At 36.9% G+C, this 24,810-nt stretch overlaps 1 protein-coding gene across 1 annotated transcript in view; it reads left to right on the top strand.

The window, feature by feature from the left end:
* CUNH8orf34 (chromosome unknown C8orf34 homolog) overlaps positions 1-24,810 on the top strand; it is a 478,644-nt gene that overhangs the window by 360,408 nt on the left and 93,426 nt on the right. The window contains exon 9 of the mRNA XM_017881532.1: positions 14,110-14,195. Coding sequence (XP_017737021.1) covers positions 14,110-14,195 — 86 coding nt within the window. The remainder of the gene's footprint in view (positions 1-14,109; positions 14,196-24,810) is intronic.

Genomic DNA, 24,810 nt, shown 5'->3' on the forward strand with positions numbered 1-24,810 from the left:
CCTGATTGGCTTTCTAGTTATGCAGACATTTGTATTCAGTGTTTGTGCTTCTTAAGAATTTTTAAAGCATTGTCAATAGATAAAATAAAGCCTTTATTTTTTCCGTTGTAACCTCCTTCAGGATTCTACATACTTAACATTTTCTAAACCCATCTTTTTTCCAGATCCTCAACTCGCTTATTAACAAATTTCAGTATGATGTCCAAATGCTGATAACGGAAGCAATTTAATATTGGGTCGTTCAAAAAACAATTTACTATCCAAATTTATATTTTTTTCCCAGGGTTATGTTAAACACAAAGTTAAATAAGCCAAGCTTCCTGCCATACAACAAACTTAATATCTAGAAAATATATCAAGCTCACAGGTAATGCTAAAGTAAGAATTACTCAATTAGCAACTGTTTATTATTCTTTTCCTTTTTTTTTTTCTTTTGAGATGGAGTTTCGCTCTTGTTGCCCAAGCTGGAGTGCACTGGCATGATCTTCACTCACTGCAACCTGTGCCTCCCGGATTCAACCAATTCTCCTGCCTTAACCACCTGAGTAGCTGGGATTACAGGCACCCACCACCACGCCTGGCTAATTTTTTCTTTTAATAGAGACAGGGTTTTAGTATTTTAGTAGAGACAGGGTTTCACCGTGTTGGCCAAGCTGGTCTTGAACTCCTGACCCAGGTCATCCACCCACCCAAAGTGCTGGAATTACAGACATGAGCCACCCCGCCCAGCCTGTTTATTCCTTTTTATAGGTACATCAATGCTACATTAAAACACAGAGGAAAAGGAGAACAAATTAACTTTGAATGCTTAAATTTCTGACATTCCACTCTAGGCTACTGAAATACAGAGAGTGTTACATGGAACCATGCATTTGGAAAATAGGTACAGATCTCCTGGTAATATTGTTGCTCTGTATTCTGAAATCAGAATTATCACACTTTTAACACATCCAATCTCATCTGATCTTGGAAGCTAAGCAAGGTTGAGCCTGTTTAGTACTTGGATGGGAAAATTATCATATGTCTCATGAGCTTGGGAGAGACACTTTGCACTGAATCCAGTGTAATTTCCTTTGCATTTTTTTCTGTCATCTATGTAATCTATCTGTCTATCTATCATCTATCCATCCATTCATTCATTAAGCTATCATGTGTTTTGATTGTTTTCCAAACGTAAAATAAAAATATATGTTGTTTTGCTGCTTGCTCTTTCAATTAATTTGTTGTGACTCATCTGACACATCAATAGATATTTACCTGCATCGTCTTTTCTCACTGTTTAAGACACTATTGTAGGCTGGGCCTGGTAGCTCACACATGTAGTCCTAGATACCAAAAGACTGAGATGGGGGGATCACCTGATCCCAAGAGGTCAAGACTTCAATGACCAGTGATTGCACAACTATACTCAAGCCTGGGTGACAGAGTGAGATCCTGTATCAAGGGGAGAAAAAAAAAGACACGAATATGTCTAAGTAAAATATATAATAAATATATAATAAAATACTGCTCATATAATAAATATGAACAGTAAAGGACTGGTAATAAAAACAGGGACTATATATATATCACACAATCAAAACATATGATAGATTAATCTATATTATATATAGATCATATATTATATATAGATTTTATAGATATATATAGATTCTACATAAATAGATTATGTATATAGTCCCTATTTTTTATTACCAGTCCTTTACTGTTCATATTTAGTTTGTTCCTTAAACAACACAGTACTGAGCATTTTTCTGACATTGCTAAATTTTCTACTTCGGATAAATTCCTCAAAAGGAAGTGATGATTCAGAAGAGATATAAAATCTAATGAATCAATATCTATTTATATATGTTTATATCTATAGTGATAGCCAAATTACGCTTTTAAAGTGTGGTACATATTCTCTTCCATCACCATTTCACAAGCCCTCATCTGTCCCCAAATCATGTTTTAAATCTTTACCAAGCTGCTACATAAAAAAGTTCTACATCATTTACTTTTCTCAAAATTTTCTTAGCTGTAATTGCTTTACTTCACTTTTACTAAAATTAGTTATAATTTCCTTTAGCTATAATTGATTTGCTTTATATAATTTAGTGCTATACAATTTAGCTAATACAAATCCATTGCAATTAACCACCTTACTGCTATTTAATCCCTTTTCCCCTCTAATTTTGGTTTTCCTAATATTATATTAACTATGGCTAAACTGTACTTTGCATTGTCTTTTGTTTCAACTCTACTCCTATGACAGATTAATTTCTTTGCATTTTCATGCATATTTTTCTCTATCCTTTAACTTTTAACTTGTTTTAATAACTCTGTGCCAGATACCTCTTTTAGTCAATATATGGTAGATTTTTCTCCCACACTCATATTAAATAAACAAATGACCTAATTTATTTTATATCAGGTATATTTTGTAAATTGCTAGTCATTTTTTGTACTTTAATATTTCTTGATATTTCCTTTATTTGCTGTATTTCTTCTCTTATAATTTGTAAGCTCTATAGCTTATTTTCACAGACAGTTATTGTTAAGCTATTGAGAATATATTTAAGTTTATATGTGTTGAATTATCAGAAGCAGTATCTCTTACTTCTGTAAGATGCAGGAATTGGTGTACTTAAAATCCTTGCAGCTTCCTCCCATTACTTTCAGGATTTTTGCAGTTTAGTATTGCTAAATGATTATTGCATTTTTTCCCTCTCTGCCTAGAATCTTAGTGTGAGCATTCTGATCTTTAACCATAGTTGTTAGAATGACAGACTTAGTCTTATATCTGTTACTTAAATGACCTCAATACTTGCTAGTCATCCCTAATTTTATGCTTGCTTATGAATGAGTTTTGCATTTTGATTCTTTTGCTTTGGACCATCACAGGGAAGGTTTTAGTAAGGGCAGATGGAGGATGTAGAATTTTGAACTTATTTTCTGAGTATGGTATTGGAGCTACTGCTTTCCTGATTCTTGGCAGAGTGAGTATCTCCTAGTGAAGCAGTCCCCAGCCCATGGACTGTCCTCACTGCTCCAGATTAGGGGGACTTTCCTCCAGTTCAGCAAGGTGATGCCTGCATGGCATGATCCTAAACCTTTATAGAGAAATGAGTTATAAAACTCCCCCTAAGGGGAGCCTTTCTGTTGGTTGGTGTTGCACGACAGCTCACTTTCCTTAGGCTGCAACCTCAGGACACAGTTGTTTTAGAACTCTACAGGAATCTCAGGTTTTTCCTGCCTTCTATCCCCCATCCTTCCTAGTTAGAAAGAACTCAGTGGGGTTTTCCAGAGTTCCTTTATCTCCAAAACAATGTACAGCTTTCTAAAGAAAGTTGCTATATGGCTACCCCGATTCATGTCTTCTTGCTCGTTCCATGTCTTGTAGCAATTTCTCAATGCTTGTGATACTGTATATGACTAGGGACATTCTTCCAATTGCCATTTGTGGGCAGATAGAACCCTACTAAAATGTCATCTTTCTCTGGTACAAAATAATATTACTTTGGAATGTTCAGTATACTTGAACATTTCAGTATACCTTCTAATTTTACTAGTTATCAGAATTTATTCTTAAGTATCCTAAATCTTTTCAAAAGGAAAAAGTAAAGAAGGGAACTTAAACCGTCTTACCAGGGCAGCAAAACATACTGTCACTTTCAGTGTTATAGCATAGAAAAACCTGGAAGTGTTGAGTTTGCTTTTAGCCACCAGAGAGAAGGAGAGAAATTGGCTATATACAAAAGGAGTCAGCTATCTAACAGATGCCTCCAAGGAATATACAGAAGAGGGGCTGGTCTTCCATCACGTACATATGTGAGGCAGCCTTCAGTTTCAGTACTATAAAGGGATCTATGATTACAAGAAGAAACAAGGTTTTGGCGATTTTTCAAAAGGATGTTTTAGCTTCCCACACAGTCCCATTTTTCAACCTGCTAGAAATCAGTGCTTTAAAAGGATTCCTTACAGCTGCTGAACTTGATGTCTGCTGACCAAGCAATTCTCTGTTAGGCTAAGTATGCAGGATCCTGGGCTCAAGTGGAGTCACACTTAGATTTTGAGCCTCAGTAAGATTGAACATATTTGGGAAGAAAATTTAATGTTCAGCAAAAATTCAACACCCAGCAAGTTAGAGAAAGAAAAACACCAATATCCCCTCGTAGAGTCTTCCCCGTTTTTGAAATTCTGGACATGTTGCATTACAACTACCACAATGAGGGTGGATGGAAAGGGAAAGACCTCCTTCCATAGCTATAAAGCTGTAAAGATGAGGAACTACAGAAGGCAAAATGCCCTGTCGGCAATATCAGCATCATCTGGAAACTTACTAGAAACACAAATTCTTGGGCTCTACTTCAGACCTTCTGAGTCAGAAAGTCTATGATGGAGCCCAGCAATCTGTGTTCTAGAAGTCCTGTTGGAGATTTCAAGGTGCCCTAAAATTTGAGAACCACCAAGAGTCCACAGAGGCCTTAACTGCTTATGTCCATTTTGATTGATTTTTAAAAAGGTTGGCTCCAGGAATCAAGACAGGCTGAAAGCACACTCACACTTCACCAGATCCTTTTATAGACAAGAAACCCTGTTAAAAATGAGCATGAACAATTGTTCTGAAAGAAGTGTGCTGATTCCAATGCCCAGGGCTGCCTCTAGCTCAGATATTCTGTGTTTGGCTGCTTTCTCCTGGAGTTCCTTAGCTCCATAGCATGCTGGCCATTTGAACATAATCCTTTCTTTTGACTGCTTCAGGTTTTAGGGAGATTGGAATGTCCCCAGGGTTGTCCTTTGTGCACATATTAATCTGGCCAAGGTGTGTGAGCCAGAGGCCCACATTCTGGTCATATCTGCCTGGAAAATCTGGTTTTGTCGTGAATCAATCCTGCTCCGGATTTCATGTTCTCTACCTTATTTAGTGTTGACATTTTTACATTTGAGTTGAGGTAAAGCAGAAGAGACCAAACACAAAACATATCTATTCTCCAAGTGTACTTTCCCTAGATTTGTTTTTAAAATTCTTAAGCCACTGCCAGGAAAGTAATTAGCAGTCCAGATAAGACAGCACCTATGCCAACTACCTGTCTGCCACCATGCGTATATAAAAAGAACTATAAATTTGATTAGAAAGTTACAGATAGTTTGCAGGCCCATATCTCACTTTCAGGAGATAGGAAGTTAAAAGGAAAATTTAACAGGAAAGAGGATGGTTTCTATCTCTATGTCACCATTAATCATTATGTTTTAGAGGTAAATGTTCAGAGGTTCTTGCGAATGAGAGAGAATTAAAGAAGAAGAATGTAAGGGCAGTCCTCTGCTATTCTATTTCATTCTGCTATCATCTTCATGCATTGCTGCTTATCCTCCTTTGTGACATCAATAGCAAGAATCAAGCCACAGCAAGAGTACCTACCGACAAATGCCAAAAACCCACAAACAAATAAACTAGAAAAGAATATACTAAAATAAGAAAGGAAATCTAGGTAGTGTTGGAAATTTTTTTGGAAAAGATTTGGGGAGGCAGAGCTGTGTCTGGGATGCAGGAATATCCGGGAGGGATCTGAGAGATGGTGTCAAAGGGGCAGAATCAAGGTAAGCAGATTGCTCACCAAGGTGTCAAGTTGGAATCATCAAGGATCAAAGAGAAGAGTGAGATGGAGTTAAGCAGGTTTGGAAAAGAGAATGGGAGGAAGAACATGCTGAAGAACTGGGGCTTGGGGAGGATGGAGGCAAGGTTTTGTAGGGCAGCAGTGACTTTTTTTCTAGGGTAAAAAGGAACCATTCAAATGCTGAGGGAATTCAGATAGACAGCATTTGAATTAGACAGTTATTCTGGGGACCACAAGCATAAATTAATATGCAAGGCCCTGATGTTGTGGAGAGTATCAGACCTTGGTGTCTGGCTTCAGGAAGCCTGCAAAGTAATTGGGGAGATCATGCAAATGCAAGTGGTCTCATGCCAAATTACAGGCTCAGGGCTAAGGCAGAGCTTTGCCTTTGAAAGTGCCCAATAAATTTTTGATGTTGGTGACAGTTTTGACTTTTTTAAGACTTCAAAATTGAGTGAGTGACAATAAGTTGTTAGAATTTCCCTCAAAAAAATAAATCTGGAGAAACATACTGGAATTCTAAAAATGGAAATTTAACATTTGAAAGAGACTTAGAAGTAACTTGATGAATGTTGTTATGAAAGAGGCTTTGTGAATTAAAAGCAGACTTTAGAGGAGAAAGATAGGTTAATTTTCTAACCCTTTGAAGCAAATGGCTCAAAATCACTTAAAACCAAAACTGTTTAATGTGGTTCCCCGATCTATTTGACATCTATCAGGATCTACTATTTATTTTACAGTGAAATATAATATCATAGTATTCTAAGTAGCTGGATTAAATAGTAGTATATCATATTCTAAAGTTCTTTGTAGAAATTTTGGAATCCAGGGAAGGCAAAACTTGCCCCACCACTTCAAACAGCCTGTTCGAGATCTTCACACGGATTTCCACGTACCTCTCTACACCTCTACCTACCTGTCTAAAATGCATTTTATTTATTTTTATTTATTTATTTTTCAGCTTAAAGAGATCTCAATTATCTTCATTGCGATTCTAAAGTCAGATAATACTTTATTCCATAAAGTAAAATAAATGTTCCTTGAAATGCATTTTAAACTTACCATATCCCAAACAAAATTCCACTTAATCCCTACCAAATTTCTCTGTTTTCCTTATTTTGCTAAATTGCAACAGGATTAGTTCTGCTGCTCAGGTCAGAAATATTTACATTTTTTTCTGCTCTTTCACCCCCAAAGTCTAATTAAGCCAGTCCACTTCTGAGCACCTCCAGCACTGCACCTTTTGTTGGTCACACTCATCTTTCACTACAGTTGGTACGACAGCCTCCTAAAGTGTCTCCTGGCTCCTATGCTTGCTCCTGCAGTCTATCATCAACACAGCAGGTTATAGGAAAAGTCCCATCAAGTCACTTCTATGTTTCAAAACTCTCCAATGGCTTCCCATTGTCATCAGAAAACAGGATTATTCATCATCAAATGCCGTAGCTACCACTCTGATGGCATATTCTCCCATTCCTTCCCTCATTCAAGCCACTCTGGTCATTGGCCTCCATATATTTTTCTTTGCTATTCCCACTTCCTGTAATGCTCTTTTCCAGAGGTCTAAGTCACTTAATCCCTCATTTCTTCAAGTTTAGGCTCACAGATCACCTTCAAGGAAGGCCTTCCCCAGACACACGCTATAAAGTTGTACACTGCCCCTCCCACAGACCCTCCTTATATGCCTTCTATGCTTTACATTTCCTTCCTTTAATTTTAACTAGATTTCTTATTGACATCTGATTCTGTATATTCTACTTGTTTGTTCATCATCTCCAGTTGGCATAATGTAATCTCCGTGACAATGGAAGCCGACCAGCTTTACCTATTACTCTCTCCTTAGCACCTGAAACTGCTTCGGCCACCATGGGCACTTTCCATACACATCTTTTACTCCATGCTTCTGCTCTTCTCTTGCTGGATTATCGCAAAAGCTCCCCAAATACCCTCCTAGATTTCACCAATCCAAAGATGAATATTATGTTTTTAGTACTGCTTTTATCATATGAGACATACAAATGAAAACTTTCAAAGCTTCCTGCTACACAAAGTTTAGTTACTCTGGTTTGCAAAATTGCATCTGAATTTATCTTACCTATCTAGATGTTTGTTACTTGCAACGTATTCAATTCGTATTCAATTCAAAAAAACATTTGGCAAATGCCTACTCTTTAGTTAGATACTGTTTTCTTCCAGAAAGTATTCAGGGAAGATTACAAATATTTTATATATGTGTATGAGTGTGTGTGCTTCTCCATGATAATACATGGTAGGATGACTGCTCATGAACCTGAAATCTGAATGCCATTTCAGTCCAACAGGAAAAAATTGTTAATTTGCTTATTTAAATCTTCTCTCATCTATCACATGGTTCAACTGAATTGACATTCAACATCAGGGAATTTTTTTAAGGGAATTATATCAACTTATTGGGTGTTTTGGGTTTTTAAAGTATAAAAAAATTAGCACAAGTCACCATCCATTCTCTCACTGTTTATATTATTTAAAACTCCCTCCTCATTATGGACTTGGCCACTGTGTGTCTTTATTGATCCTTTTAGTCCAGTAATTGGCTGCTACTTGGTACTATTTTCAGTCTCCTTGCTTTTTCTTACAGAGTGAAACATCAGGATCAGTTGGCTCTCATAATATCATCAAGCAAGCAAAATTGTAACTACTGCTATTGCAACCAATCCTCTTAACAAACTCTGACCTCTATTATCTTGACTAGTCCATCTTCCTTAAGTCTATCTTGTAAGAATCAGAGACTTTTCAGCAACATTTATTTAACAAATATTTATTGATCGTGCACGTGTACTAGGTACTATCATAGGTTCTGTGATAGGTACAATAATCTCTGTGGATACAAACTTTCATTGCCTCATTCACTGTTAAGACTAAGTCAATGGAAGGTGATTAATGACACAAACCTTGGAACGGAATTTACTAGTATTTATAACAGCATTTCCTCTAGCAAGATCTCACTGGCCAGTATAAAATCCAATCTCAGTCAGTTATTTTAAATTCGATCACGTTTACTATCTTTATCAGCCCCACTTGTATCCCACTTCAAATACTCTCTTCCTCACCTCTTCTTGACAACTATTTCTTCCCATGCTTCCAACTGGGACAAGCAACTTTGTGCAAATGCAAAGTTCAGCATTTTGACTCATCCTGGTTTCTTTCAGATCTTATTTCCTGCCCCAGGATGGCCAATGGGAATCATTCAATACAAATGTATGTGCAACTCAAATGCTAAGGGATTTTAGTGCCCAAGGCCCACCCTTGACCAGAAACCTATGAATAAGTGCTTTGTCCTTTCATCCTTCAAGTGGACACACCTCATTAGGCTCCTCAAAAATTCTTGTGGGGTTAAGCAACAGCCACCTGTCTGGGGTTGGCTCAATGACTCACGCTGTGTTGCCTTTCCTCCTTTCATGTTTTACACTTATGTCTCTCACTCCTGCCTCCCGGTTCAAACAACCACTCACACATAAGCCTCTGCCTCACACCCTGCACAGGGTGAACCAGGCTAAGAGCTACTTAACCTTAAATATATGCAGCATAATTTTTACCACTTTGCAAGGGAATATATAAGTTATAAGTATACTATAGTATTCTATACAAAATCCCCAATATAGGGCTGGGCCACATTTTCTTTTCATTATCTCCAAGATGAAATAATCACTAAGAAGTACCTTAAGAAATCTCTTTTAGAGTTTACAATGTACCAAGCTCTATCTAAACTAGACTTTAATTACATAAAATAGGAAAACAAAATCTTTTCCTTTAAGACACTTGCAGTGTTTTGGCAAACACAGACATCTACATAAATAATTAAATCACAGTTGAAGTAAGAGCTGTGGTAAAGATTTGCACAGGTGGTAAGACTTTTGGAAGAAAACCTTCAGAAAAGAGGAGAATCTAGAATGAAAACCTAGAAACAAGCCAGACAGTAAAATGCAGAGGGATGACGCCATGGGGAGGGGTAGATATAGTCTGCCAGAGGTAATAGTATAATGACACAGAGGCTTAATAACAAAATGCCTGAAAAAAGTAAAAGCAGTTTGGAGTTTATGGAGTATAAATTCCATGCTGGAGGAGCGAAGAAGATGAATTTGCAGACACAGGTAGGGATTATGCAATATAGAGACTCAAATGACTTACGAAGGAGATATAACTCATCTTGTAGGTAATGAGAAGCCAATAAAAATGGTAGTTCTAAAATCCTTGTGAGTCAAGGATTATTTTGAGAAGCTGGCTAAAATTAGTGTCTCTCTCTCCAAAAAAGATCACATCCACCCACAACTCTTCGTTCCATGCACTGGGAGCTATTGTGATTATATACTCATGTTAAGACTGCTTGGTCACCAATCTAGCCATAATATTCTCATGCTTTATTTTAAAGCAAGATGTCTTAATATTATACTCATAAAATATTTAGAGCAACATGGGTATACCCATGTCTTAACATGAGTATAATGTTAACATGAATATAATGTTAAGACCTCTTGCTCTAAAATATTTAAAATATGAGAAAAATATAGCTGGATTTGTGTTTTGGACATTCTGGTAGCCATATGGAAAAGGGGTTTCTAAGTATGGCTGTCTGTAAGGAAACTACACAATAATCCAGGCAAATCAAGATAAGAAGTCACACTATGGCAGTACTATAAAGAAGTGATGGATTCGAGACATTTCTTTAAGAAGTAGATTCAGCAAGACAGATTGGTTAGCCACGTGCGATGAGAGGCAGAGTGATTTGGAAGATGAGTTTGCTTTTGACATGTTGCCTTTGAGGAACTTATCTTGCATGCAAGTAATATGTCCTATAAGAATTTGGGTACACCAATCTTGAGCTGATGGTTTAAGATAAAGATTTAAAATATCTCAACCTATATGAACTTAATAAAACTATCAAAGTGGATGAGATGATTCAGGGAGATGATTAGAATGGGAAAAGGAGGGCCTTGGATAGAGCTGAGGGAAAATATAACATTTATGGATTTACAAAGAGAGAAAGCTTTTAAAAGAGACTGAGAAATGGTAGTCAGATATGCAGGAGAGACAAGGGCCACAGAAGAAAAGCAGTGACTGCCTTAAGAACAAACAGGTGTTAATACATCTATTTGACCACAAGGTCAAATAAAGACAAGGGCTGCAAATTTCCCATTGTGCAAGGCAATTAGGAGATCAGGCAGTCAGCATAAGCTGTTTTCTCATGGTAGAGGCACAAACCAAATTAAAATAGGTTAAGGGGTGAATAAAAACTGTGGATGTAAAGGCATTGAATGAAAAATATGGGAGTTTGGCTCAAAGAGGATTGAGCATGAAAAGGAAACAGCTAGTTATTTTACATAATTAAGGGAGGTATTTTATTTTGTGGGTTTTTTTTTTTTTTTTTTTTTTTTTAAGACTGAAAGAGAAGTGAGCTTGTTCATATGCTGTGGGAAATGATAGTGGAAAAAAAACAGAAAAAATACTGGTGGTGGGGTGACAGTGGATAAAATAGGGTGATGAGACATTGAGATCCTAATCTTTCCAGCATAATGGATAGTCTCAGCCTTACACAGGAGACAGGGCCTCTTGTGCTCTGTGCATTGGAAAGGTGGTGAATACACATCAGGGTGAAGATAATTCTGGAGGTGGCGTGTGAGGGCAAGATGAGGTCTGTACTCCTGATTACATCATTGTTCTGGGTGACACAGAGGAGAACTGATGGTGAGATTTTTGAAAATACTTTGAAAGGAATGGAAAAAAGAAAGACAACCAAGAAGTTCAAGTTTAAAGTTAGAGATCACTAATTTATAGTCACCAATCCTAGAATGATGATTTTTCTCGAGTATTGTTCAGTGGCACATGTGCAGGAAAAATGGTAGGTTAATATAGGCTTGAAGTCTGCCTTTGCAGGAGTGACAGAGGACAGGGTTGCAGAGAAGCTGAGACAACGAGTCCCAACTGAGCAGGGAAGGCAAGGAAGCAGGAGGGGACACTCCCTGATACTCAGGGGAAAGAAGAGGGAAATGGAGGTTTGTTAATATTTAGTTGGATGGAAAGTATTAAGGAGAGTGATGCTGTGAAAGAGCCTGAAGGAGGTGAGTTTGTTTTCGGAGACCAGAACACAGAACTTACAGATTTCTGCCATGAAGCAATTCCAAGTCTGTCCTTGAGTTAAGGAAGGTGAAGTGGAAGGGAAGATCTCCAAATGTGAGGAGGTCAAGGGACTTTAAGATTAGCAGGTAGTTACACATGAATATCAAAATCACTCAGGATAATAATAACAACACTTGAGTTGAAGAAGAAAATTCCAAGCCTGACCCAAGTTGTTGCAGACAGAGAGAAGGAAGTTATACATAATCCTGTGCTATCTCAGGTTGGTGGGTCAGGCAGCCTCCCTGGGAGAGGAGGTACTGGAAGAGTCTTAGAGAACAGGGATGTGATATTCTTAGGGGAGACTTTCCAATATGAGAAGGACGAGCAGCCAACATTCTGTTTAGGGGCTGAAAATAAAAGGGAGTTTGTTTAATATGGAAAAGGAGTTTTAGAGAGCAAAGCAAAAAGCTTTGGGAGTATGAGTAAAACTCTTATGGTAAAAAAACAAAAAACAATTTAACTTTTATTTAGACTGTATTTCCCGGACTTGCCCACATGCCCCTTGTTTGCACAGTACCCATTAACCTCTTACAGAAGTGGTGCTGTGTGGATTACAGCTTGGGAAACATTGGCAGAGCACTCGAGGATGGCAGGGCTGTGAACCTTTCCGCAATGGAATTGGTGCCAAGTCATGGTAAACTCAGCTCTTAAGGTATCTGGAGGGCACTGTGTGAACAAGGACGAGCCAGCTGCAAGGCCACCCAATTTGTTGAGTTTTTGTCCATAGCCATTGGTCTCTTCCACTAAGCTATATTAAAGCCTATCAGGGACAGTTATAATTTCTTTGCATCTCTATGACATTTGGCTTATGCTTGAGCATAATAAGAAGTGCTAAATAAATATTTTGTTTTATTGATGAATACAACAAGCAAATAAAAATTACAGCACTGTTTTTAGATCTTGCTTCTTTCTGTCTTTGTTGGAGATTTATTTTCTTTTTAGGATTAAAAAAATATTTACTTTTTTTAGAGACGGGGTGCTCACTCTGTCACCCCAGTTGGAGTGCAGTGGCGTGATCATGGCTCACTGCAGTCTTGAACTCCTGGCCTCAACTGATCTGCCTGCTTTAGCCTCCCAAAGTGCTGAGATTACAGGAGTCAGCCACCACACCTGGCCTGGGGTTTTAACTTAATGTTAAATATCCCAATGTGTTGGAGCTCATTGTGAATTTTCACTAATAATTTTTACTCATACGTTTTAATATTTAATGCACCTCTGTACCTTCTCTCTTTGATATGATTTTGATAGAATGGTCCTGGACAAAGAGAGCCCACAACAGAATATTTGATATTGCTGAATACTAAAATTGATTATCCAAAGGGAATATAATAAAAGTAGAGAATATTTGAAAATATGTAGCTAATTTATTTATTTAAAAGTGGCCTTTTCCAAAGAAAATTATAAAAAATTAATTAAAAGTACAAAACCATACAAAGTTTAGCAAAAAATGTTACAACTTTCAGGAAATTCCCCTTGAGAATTGTTTTTCTTATACAATACAGTAAGTGTGATTTCATATACAGAAGATAATACGTAAGTACAAATGTATAATAGAGGGATATGCAGAATTTAATATTATAAAAATTATGGTGCATATATAATTTACATTTTTTGTAATTACACAGATCAAGAGATATGCATATATGATTGAATTTGTAAAAGTCAAAAAGCAAATTATATGAGATTCTGCTGTGGTATATAAAAGCAAAGATATAAAATGGCTGAGAATTATAACATTTATAAAAATTACAACTTACATAACATTATAACATTTGAACCCAGTATAGTTATAAATTATGCCTGTATTTCTTGTTCTCTCCTGAGGAAGGCTCAGTGTCTATGAGAAGCCTGGGCAGTCACACATTAGGAATCTTTACCTCCACTGCTGATACATATCTCGACCCACAGGCCTTAAAGCTTAGGTTGGTTGATTTGGAAGACTGTGTTTGATAAACCTCTGTGGAATCAAGAAAAGCCTTTTATGACTCCCAGACCCTGATGCTAGGTGAGCACACTGTGTTGGCCTCTTGTTTTCCTTCCACTCAATTCCCCTTTGGGGTTTAAGTGAAAATATGTGCTTCTAAACCTTTCTACGATCAGCCTGAGAAGAAAAGCAGATTCTACTTAGATAAATCCTGGCATGTATGTAACAGGAAATATAGAAGACTTCTCCTTAATGGTTAGAACAGCAAAAATCCTATATTAAAATGGTTTTAGTGAACTTGTTTTTCTATTTTGAACATGCATATCTGAGTTTAGAGTCTTGAAGTTCACGGCCATGTTCCCCATGGTGCATAGTTCACACTTCACAATTTAACATTATGAGATGTTTCAATGACCATTTTTAATTATTTAGGCTTCAAGGAGACAACCTGGCAGAAAGAACAGAAGAGTCACTACCAATGCTCCATTCTCCAGATGAAAAAATCCCAGATTCATTCGGTAAGTTTTAAGTTCAACAATATTTATTGCAGTTCTAGTGGCACTTAAAGATTAAAGAAATAAAGGAAAAAAGTAAACCAGACATCTTCCTTTGTGTGAATTCACTGTAGCTGCAGGTCACGTATCTACCACTGGCACACTCCTTGGGGCTGTTTGTGTCACGATAAGAGCAAAGGATAGAAGGAATTGAGAAGTGTGGATTCTGGGGAGTAATCTTTTTATGGCCCTGTTCTATTTAAGGTCCAAACAGATCAACTATAAGTTGGCTACTCCCTAAATTATGTCACTAATTCAAACTTGTCTTTAGAAATCCACATTGTCAGCTGGATTTCTAGAAAATGAAACTGTTTCTCTGCCCCTTGTCACTTGCCATACCCACTGCTCCCATTCTCACGTCATTGATCCAGTCATTCTTCTTGGGCAGAAATGTCAATATCATACTTGACAATATCATACTCCCTCTCTCCCAGCCCTGTTTTAAATTGGTCTCCATTTATGTCAATGTCACTTCAGAATTTCCTCCCAGAGTCAACCTCCTTTGTATTTGCCCTAATATTGCCTGGTCTATGTCTTTTCCCTCTTTCTCCATCAAGTATAACTCCCTTCTTGGCCCTCCTTGGACCATCTCACCCCTCTTTGGTTCATTGTTTTTCTGAAAATAAAGCTGCTTATTTCATTTCCATTTTCTATAGTACAAAATGGAAATTCCTTAACTTAGCAAACAAACTTAATATCAGAGCAATTCAAAATGTTTGTTGTATATGTAAATAAGTACAGGTAATGTCACTCCAGTGCCATCTAAGGTACATCACATCTTCATCAGTCAGCATAATAGCAAAACACAGTCCATACATTCAACCTGGTTAGTTAGAAGATAAACTACAGGAAAGTATTTTTCTTACACCTGGATTGAGAAGGACATCTTCAACAGTACAAAAACATCTCCAGCCATAAAAGAAATAATTGGAACATTCAACTGTAGAAAATTAAAAACTCATGTTTATCAAAAGATGCCCAAAGATGCTCAAGATTAAAATGGTGACAGAAGGCAAGACCAGATTGCAGCTCCCACTAGGACAGACAGAGCAGTATGTGGAGACTCACATCATGAACTTTTGCTCCAAGAAGTACTGCAGGAACATACCAAGAAAGCCGAGAGAATCCACAGACTATTTGAAGGAAATGGACCACCACTGCAGGCTCCCTGAGATGCAAAAGTTTTTGAGTCTTCTTGCTTTCTAGATGAGGAGACTCGTGGTCTGGGGCAAGTTCTCAGCCCTGATCACTTGCTGCCTGGAAATAAACTCACTGCTGTTGAGGCGGCACCGTGGATGTGAGACCAGCCTTTAGGACTATGGGCTGCCTTGGAGCTGGGTGAAGCCTGTGACTGCCGGCCTTCCCCTACTTCCTTGGCAACCTGTATGACTCAGCAGAGGCAGCCATAATCTCCCTGGGAATATAATCCCATTGGACTGAGAACCACACCCCCATCCCCCACAGCAGAAACAACAAGTCCCACACAAGAAGAGGATGAGCTCAGACACACCTATCTCTGCTCTCACCTGGTGGTCTTTCTTTACCTGCTGTGGTAGCCAAAGACAAAGGGCATAATCTCTTGGGAACTCTATGGCCCTGCCCACCACCTGAGAAACCTGAATACTTAACCAGGTGTTCCTAGGGCAGGTTTGCATCCTCCTCATAGGGCCAATGCATTCTTGAAAGCACTACTTCCTGGCTGGAGGCCAACGAACACAAAACCAGCACACTAAACAAAAACATAACCAAAGTCCCTTACAGAGTCCACTTCACTCCCCTGCTACCTCCTCCAGGGCAGGTGCTGGTATCCACAGCTCCAAGACCTGAAGACTGATCACATCACAGGACTCTTTGCAGACCCTCCCCAGTACCAGCCCAGAGCCTGGTAGCTCCACTGGATGACTAGACCCAGAAGAGCAAAAACAATCACTACAGTTCAGCTCTCAAGAAGCCTCATTCCTAGGGGAAGGGGGAGAACACAACATCAAGGGAACACACTAAGGGACAAAAGAATCTGAACAGCAGTTCTTGAATCCTACATCTTCCTTTTAACATAGTCTGTGCAAATTAGAAGGAACCAGTAAAACAATTCTGGTAATACGAAAAAGTGAGGTTAACACCCCCAAAAGATCATACAAGCTCACCAGCAATGGATCCAAATCAAGAGGAAATCTGAATTGCCAGAAAAAGAATTCAGAAGGTTGAATATTAAGTTAATCAAGCAAGCATCACAGAAAGGTGAGTCCAACTTACATAAATCAAAAACATAATTCAGGATATGAAAAGAAAACTCTCCAGTGAAATAGGTAGCATAAATAAAAAATAATCAGAACTTCTGGCAGTCAAAGACACACTTAGAGAAATGCAAAATACACTGGAAGGTATCAGCAATCAAATTGAAAAGCAGAAGAAAGAACTCCAGAGCTCAAAGACAAGGTTTTTCAATTTACCCAATCCATCAAAGACAAAGAAAAAAGATTTTTAAAAACATGAACAAAGCCTCCAATGAACAAAGCCTCCAAGAAATGTGGGACTGTGTTAAATGTCCAAACCTAAGAATAGTTGATATTCCTGAGGAAGAAGAGAAATCTAAAAGCTTGGAAAACATATTTGAGGGAATAATCAAGGAAAACTTCCCTAGCCTTGGTAGAGATCTAGAACTCTGAATACAAGAAGCTCAAAGAACACCTGGGAAATTCGTTGCGAAAAGATCATTGCCTGCGCACATAGTCATCTGGTTATCTAAAGTCAAGACGAAGGAAAAAATCTTAAGAGCTTTGAGGCAAAAGCATCAGGTAACCTATAAAGGAAAACTTATCCGATTAACAGCAGATTTCTCAGCAGAAACCCATGCTAGAAGGGATTGGGGACCCATTTTTAGCCTCCTTAAACAAAACAATTGTTGCCCAAGAATGTTATATTCAGAGAAACTAAGCTTCATAAATGAAGGAAAGATACAGTCTTTTCCAGACAAATAAATGCTGAAAGAATTTGCCACTCCCAAGTCAGCACTACAAGAACTTCTAGAAGGAACTCTAAACCTTGAAACAAATCGTTGAAATACACCAAAGTAGAACCTTCTTAAAGCATAAATCTCACAGGACCCATATAACAATAACACAATGAAAAAAAACTTGGGTATTCAGGCAAGAAATAGCACAAAGAATAGAATACTACCTCACATCTCTATACTAACAATGAATGTAAATGGCCTAACTGCTCCACTTAAAATACACAGAATGACAAAATGGATAAGAATTCACCAAACAAGTTTCTACTGTCTTTAGGAGACTCACCTAACACATAAGGACTCATATCAACTTAAGGTAAAGGGGTAGAAAAAGGTATTCCATGCAAATGGACACCAAAAGCAAGTAGGAGTAGGTATGTTTATATCAGATGAAACAAACTTGAAAGCAACAGCAGTTAAAAATATACAAAGTGGAACATTATATAATGATAAAAGGACTAGTTCAACAGGAAAATGTCACAATCCTAAATATATATGTGCCTAACACTGGAGCTTCCAAATTTATAAAACAATTACCACTAGATCTAAGAAATGAGATAGATGGCAACACAATAATAGTGGTGGGGGACTTGAATACTCCACTGACAGCACTAGACAGGTCATCAAGACAGAAAGTCAACAAAGAAACAATGGACCTAAACTTGACAGATATTTACCAAACAGTCTACCCAACAACTGCAGAATATACATTCTATTCATCAGCACATGAAATATTCCCCAAAATAAACCATATGATAGGCCACACAATAAGTCTCAGTAAATTTAAGAAAATCAAAATTATATCAAGTACTCTCTGAGACCACACTGGAATAAAATTGGAAATCAACTCCAAAAGGAAGCCGCAAAACCATGCAAATACATGGAAATTAAATAACCTGCTCCTCAATGATCATGGGGTCAACAAGGAAATCAAGATGGAAATTAAAAAGTTCTTTGAACTGAACAATAACAGTAACACAACCTATCAAAATCTCTGGAATACAGTAAAAGTAGTGCTAAGAGGAAAGTTCATAGCATTAAATGCCTACATCAAAAAGTCTGAAAGAGCACAAACAGATAATCTAAGGTCATACCTCCTGGAACTGGAGAAACAAGAACTATCCAAACCCAGAAGAAGAAAAGAAATAACAAAGATCAGAGGACAACTAAAAGAAACTGAAACAAAAATATTACAAAAGAAGGATGAAACAAAAATGGGTTTTTGAAAAGATAAATATAGTAAGATTAACCAAGAAAAGAAGAGAGAAGATGCAAACAAGCTAAATTAGAAATGAAACAGGAGATATTACTACTGATACCACAGAAACACATACATTATTAAAGGCTACTATGAACATCTTTACACATATAAACTGGAAAACCTAGAGGAGATGGATAAATTCCTGGAAATATACAACCCTTCTAAATTAAACCAGGATGATATAGAATCTCTAAACAGACCAATAACAAGCAGTGAGATTGAAATAGTAATAAAAAAATTGCCAACAAAAATAAGTTAGGGACCAGATGAATTCACAGCTGAATTCTATCAGACAATTCAAAGAAGAATTGGCACTATTTCAAAAGATAGAGAAAGAGGTAGTCCTTTCTAAATCATTTTATGAAGCCAATATTACCCTAATGCCAAAACCAGGGAAGGACATAACACAGAAAGAAAACTACAGACCAATATCCTTGAACATACATGCGAACATCCTCACAAAATGCTAGTAAACCAAATCCAACAGAATATCAAAAAGATAATCCACCATTATCAAGTGAGTTTCATACCAGGGATGCAGGGATGGTTTAACATATCAAAGTCAATAAATGTAGCATACCACATAAATAGAATTAAAAACAAAAATCACATAATCGTCTCAATGAAGGCAGAAAAAGCATCTGACAAAATCCAGCATCCCTTTAGGATTAAAACCCTCAGCAAAATTGTTATAGAAGGTTCATACCTTAAGTTAAAAAAGCCATCTATGAAAAACCCACAGCCAGCATTATACTGAACAGGGAAAAATTGCAAACATTCTCCCTGATAACTGAAAGAAGACAAAGATGCCCACTTTCACCACTTCTATTCACATAGTACTGAAAGTCCCAGCCAGAGCAATCAGACAAGAGAAGGAATAAAGGGCATCCAGATCAGTGAAGAGGAAGTCAAACTGTCACTGCTGATGATATGATTGTATACCTAGAAAACTCTAAAGCCTCATCCAAAAAGCTCCTAGAACTGGTAAATGAATTCAGCAAAGTTTCAGGATACAAAATTAATGTACACATATCAGTAGCTCTGCTGTACACCAACAGCGACCAAGCTGAGAATCAAATCAAGAACTCAAGCGTTTCATAATATCTGTAAAAAAAAAAAAAAAGTAGGAATATAACTAACCAAGGACGTGAAAGACCTCTACAAGGAAAACCACAAAACACTGCTGAACGAAATTATAGACCACACAAACAAATGAAAACACTTCCCATACTCATGGACGGGTAGAATCAATATTATGAGAATGACCATACTGCCAAAAGCAATCTATAAATTCAATGAAATTCCCATCAAAATATCACCATCATTCTTCACAGAACTAGAAAAGACAATCTTAAAATTCATATGGAACCAAAAAAGAACCTGCAAAGCTAAAGCTATCCTAGGTGAAAAGAACAAATCTGGAGGCATCACATTACCTGAGTTCAAACTATACTATAAGGCCATAGTCACCGAAACAGCGTAGTACTATTATAAAAATCGGCACATAGACCACTGGAACAGAATAGAGAACCCAAAAATAAACCCAAATACTTACAGAAAACTGATCTTCAACAAAGCAAACAAAAATATAAAGTGGGGAAGGGACACCCTATTCAATAAATGGTGCTGGGATAATTGGCAAGCCACATGTAGAAGAATGAAACTGGATCCTCATCTCTCATCTTATACAAAAATCAACTCAAAATGGATCAAGGACTTAAATTTAAGACCTGAAACCATAAAAATTCTAGAAGATAACATCAGGAAAAAACCTTTCCAGACATTAGCTTAGGTAAAGGCTTCATGACCAAGAACCCAAAAGCAAGAGCAACAAAAACAAAGATAAATAGATGGGACTTAATTGAACTAAAAAGCTTCTGCACAGCCAAATAAATAATCAGCAGAGTAAGCAGAAAACGCAGAGTGGGAGAAAATCTTCATAATCTATACTTCTGACAAAGGACTAATATCCAGAATCTATAACACAAAGAACTCAAATCAGCAAGAAAAAAGACTAACAATAATATATATATATATATATATATCATGGAATACTACTCAACCTTAAAAAGGAACAAAATAATGGCATTTACAGCAACCTGGACAGAATTGGAGACTATTATTCTAAGTGGAGTAACTCAGGAATGGAAAACCAAATATCATATGTTCTCACTCATATGTGGGAGCTAAACTATGAGGATGAAAAGGCTTAAGAATGATATATTGGACTTTGGGGACTTGGGGAAAAGGGTGGGGGTGGCGAGGGATAAAAGACTACACATTGGGTACAGTGTACACTGCTCCGGTGATCTAAGAATCTAAGTGCACCAGAATCTAAGAAATCACCACTAAATAGCTTATTCATGTAACTAAACACCACCTGTTCCCCAAAAACCTATTTAAAAAATTAAAAATTAAAAAAAGATGCCCAAAGAAAAGCCACAAATAGGGAAACATATTTGCAGTGTAATCGCCACTGATCAAAGATTAATATTCACAATATGAAGAACACCTACAATTTGATAAATAAAAAATCAACACATCAATAGAAAAATAAGTAACAATTATGAATATACATTTTACAGAGAGGAAATACAAAAGGCCAACAAGCAGATGAAAAATACTTAAACTACCTTATTGATCAGGGAAAAGCAAATTAAGACCATGGAGAGATACAATCCTTTTTCTTTTACAACCTTTTGATTGGCATTGACTAGTCAGGAGATCGAGACCATCCTGGCTAACACGATGAAACCCCGTCTCTACTAAAAAAATACAAAAAACTAGCCCGGCGAGGTGGTGGGCGCCTGTAGTCCCATCTACTCGGGAGGCTGAGGCAGGAGAATGGCGTAAACCCGGGAGGCGGAGCTTGCAGTGAGCTGAGATCCGGCCACTGCGCTCCAGCCTGGGCCACAGAGCAAGACTCTGTCTCAAAAAAAAAAAAAAGAAAAAAGAAAATGACAAAACTAAGTTCTGGTGAAGTCATAGATAAAAGAAACTCTTATACTGCAGGTATATGAGTTTTGAAAAGTTTTCCATTATCTTAAAATCTTGAGCATTTATATAATCTAAAACCTAAAAGCTCCATTTCTAGGTAAATGCTTTAGAGAAACAAGTTTCATATAGCATGAAATATGAACAACCCTTGTTAGTATGTTCATAGACAGGGAAATGGATAAATTATGAAATTTTTTTATGCGGTAGAAACCTGAATGCCTTTCAACTACTACAGGCGATGGATAAAATCAGTGACGTACAAATAGATCCCCTGTATGTAGTTGAAAGGCATTCAGATTTCTAGTGTGTAAATGTAGAACAACTGTTTTCCTGAAAAAAGAAAGCCCTGATTTGTAGAGATTGATGATTTCCGTGGTGTGAATACTCCCACTGTGACTGATTTCCAGCAGCCAAACTGAAATGGTAGTTGGTTCTCCCAGTCTGGTATAAGCAAGTTACAGCTCACCATTAAATGAGTCTTAAAAGCCTAATGCTTCTTGAACAAGAGCAAGTCACAGAATGCCATTTTAATAAACCTCCAAAAAGCAAATCTAAACAATACATTCTTTAGGAAAACATAAGTGACAAAACTATATTTAAAGAAGGAAATGACAAACACAAAATATTGGTTATTCTCAAAGGTAAGGGGAGCCTGGGTGATGGGATAAGGAAGGAGCCCACACACATATGAAGGTTATTGAAAATTCCCTAATTATTAAGTGGTGGGTTTGGGGTGTTTATTTTGTCATTGTAATTTGTAATTTAAATATATCACATATACTAATAGCTGTGATTTATTTTGCATGTTATATTTATATAAATGTTTTACAGATGTATTTTTATATGTCAAATATTAGGTAATAAATATTTTTTAAAAAACTGCTAAGGGAACATAAACCAATGTTAATGTAGCATAATACAAAGAAATGGCCATAGTTAATACATACTCAAATCTGTGGTGATGACATGGCATGTTCTTATGATAGATTTTTAACCCTGATAATGAACATTAAGTAATGTGTCACTAGCAACATGGAGGCCCCAGGCTGGCCATTCGTTGACACTCACGTATCTTCCTGAGTCAGTCTAGTTTCTGCTCATAGATATTCTTGCATGTGTATCTTCACTTACGCCATCCTTCCCTGACTGGCAATAAGGCCTTTCCCCTCCCTTCTCTGCGTATTTAGATCATCTGCTGTAAGATCACGTAAAGTCTCTCTGATATTTTCTTTCTTTCATTCCCAAATTGTTTTTGAATTGCTTCTTCTGTGTTTGTTTCTCCTACTTCCATTGGATTATATGCTTCTTGAAATTTTCTTACGTTACTCATCATGCCCAATACAAAACCAGGCACAAGACAGACACTATTTAATTAGTTGCCAATAATTTTTAAAATTTTATCAAAATAACTCCAACTTACCAATCTTTACTGATATATATCCTTCAGCAATCTCATTTACATAATTACTGAGTATTATAAGGACTCAAATTTCCTGGGAAATTAAATAATGTATCAAGAATGTGTTGCAGATTATACTTTAAGCTCCTTTCTTGAAATGCCTAATCCTGCATTCTTCACATTCAATTATTAGTATGCTTAATCTGCAAATTCCAGAAGGTGAGTTTCTGATTTAGTACATTCTTTTCTACTTAAGTTAGTCAAATGACTAGATCCAATAATTGAATAGCATTGGCATTATCCAAAAGTGCTATAAAGTTGACAGTTTGTGTCAACTGTGCATCCACATTGAACTTGGCTCGGCAAGCATAAATATTTCTATAAATAGGTATAACTGTGCATAAAAGAAGTCTGTTGTGACACAAGCAGCAAAAGTAAAAATAATGGCTGAAAAAAGTTGGCTGTAGCTAAGCACTGCAATAAACTACAGATTTTTAGGTTCCCACCAACATGTCCAATCAACCACGCAGGGTGAATTTCTAGTCCTACTGCTGCCACGGATTATTAGATTTCTGGTAAAATTACCTTATCTTTCCATGCTTCAGTTTCTCTGCTTCAGTTTCTTCTTCTCTAAAATGAGGATATAAGATAAACTGTAATATTTGACAAATTTAGGGACTCATTTCCCACCCACCCATAGGTGATTTTAAATAGCTAAAAAAAATTACTTACATTTGAAAATCATGCATAAAAGAAATTGCTCTGGAATAGACAGAGCAAAATAGCTTGCACATATGTACTCACCTGTTACTGTTAATAAGCAATGCACTTAGAACACATAAACAATGGCATTTACTGCTCCAAGCATTAAACACTAAGGTTTTACTTTCATGATATATCTGGTCCCTACTAGCTTGTTAGATTGGTATCCTATTATTAGATTTGGGCTATTTGGCAGTATCCATTTGACTTCATAACTTTCAAAAACAGTAGTTATGTAAACTCTCAAATGTTCTGGCAGTACTTATAGTTGTCCCTTCATACTAAGCTCAATGGAGATTACTGTATTATAGATCTTTCTGGATATAGTACCAATAACCAGAGAGAATTTAACAGAAACAAAACTGAACAAAATGTAAATCACACAAAGTTACTAATACTTTCTCTTTATAAATGTTCATCTTTGTTAAAAAGTTAATACTGCCCTGTAAATGTGTTCAAGTAAATTTCATGAAAGAAAGTGCATAGAAAATATTCAAAAGCTATGATTATGGATCTGTGCTGAGCTTTCCGTTGTCTCCCTGGTGTTTGGTGGTCATTAAGGGTTTGAAAGATTTCGTGCTCTAATTCTCTTTTCAGAGTATACGTTTTACGAAACAGAAAAATCTGTCTCCATATGTACATAAAGCTAAAGGAAAATCTTTAGGGCTTTATATGATTCCCTCAAGTATTAATAAATATGATAAATTAATTTTTAAATCCAGTGGTTTAAAATACCTTTCTCTTAACTGATTTTTTTTTTAATTTGAAAAGGAGTTCAAACTCAACTAAGAAGTCGACAGTCTTCTGGATAAATTATTTCTAGTTGCTCCATTTACCTATCCCTGTCACAGAATTCTTTATAACCCATAGAAATCCTTGTTGTTTTGGTGGTTGTTATAATGTCAGAAGACATATGAAAAAGGTTGCATCATTTTTTTCCACATATTTGAAAGCCACTACTCACTCATCCATCAATGTATTCAATTCAGGCTAAGTAATTGCAACTTCTTGCTTCGTACGTTGAAATGGAAAACCAATCACCATTTAGTAATATCCACCTTTCTCTGAACTTTTTTCAGAATGTTCCATTCCATCTGAAAGAGTGAGCACAAAATAGTACTCAAATTGTGTAACCCCCAAAAGGAGACAA

This window comes from Rhinopithecus bieti, unplaced genomic scaffold (assembly GCF_001698545.2).
Source record: "Rhinopithecus bieti isolate Rb0 unplaced genomic scaffold, ASM169854v2 scaffold_13017, whole genome shotgun sequence".
NCBI classification, from domain to species: domain Eukaryota; kingdom Metazoa; phylum Chordata; class Mammalia; order Primates; family Cercopithecidae; genus Rhinopithecus; species Rhinopithecus bieti.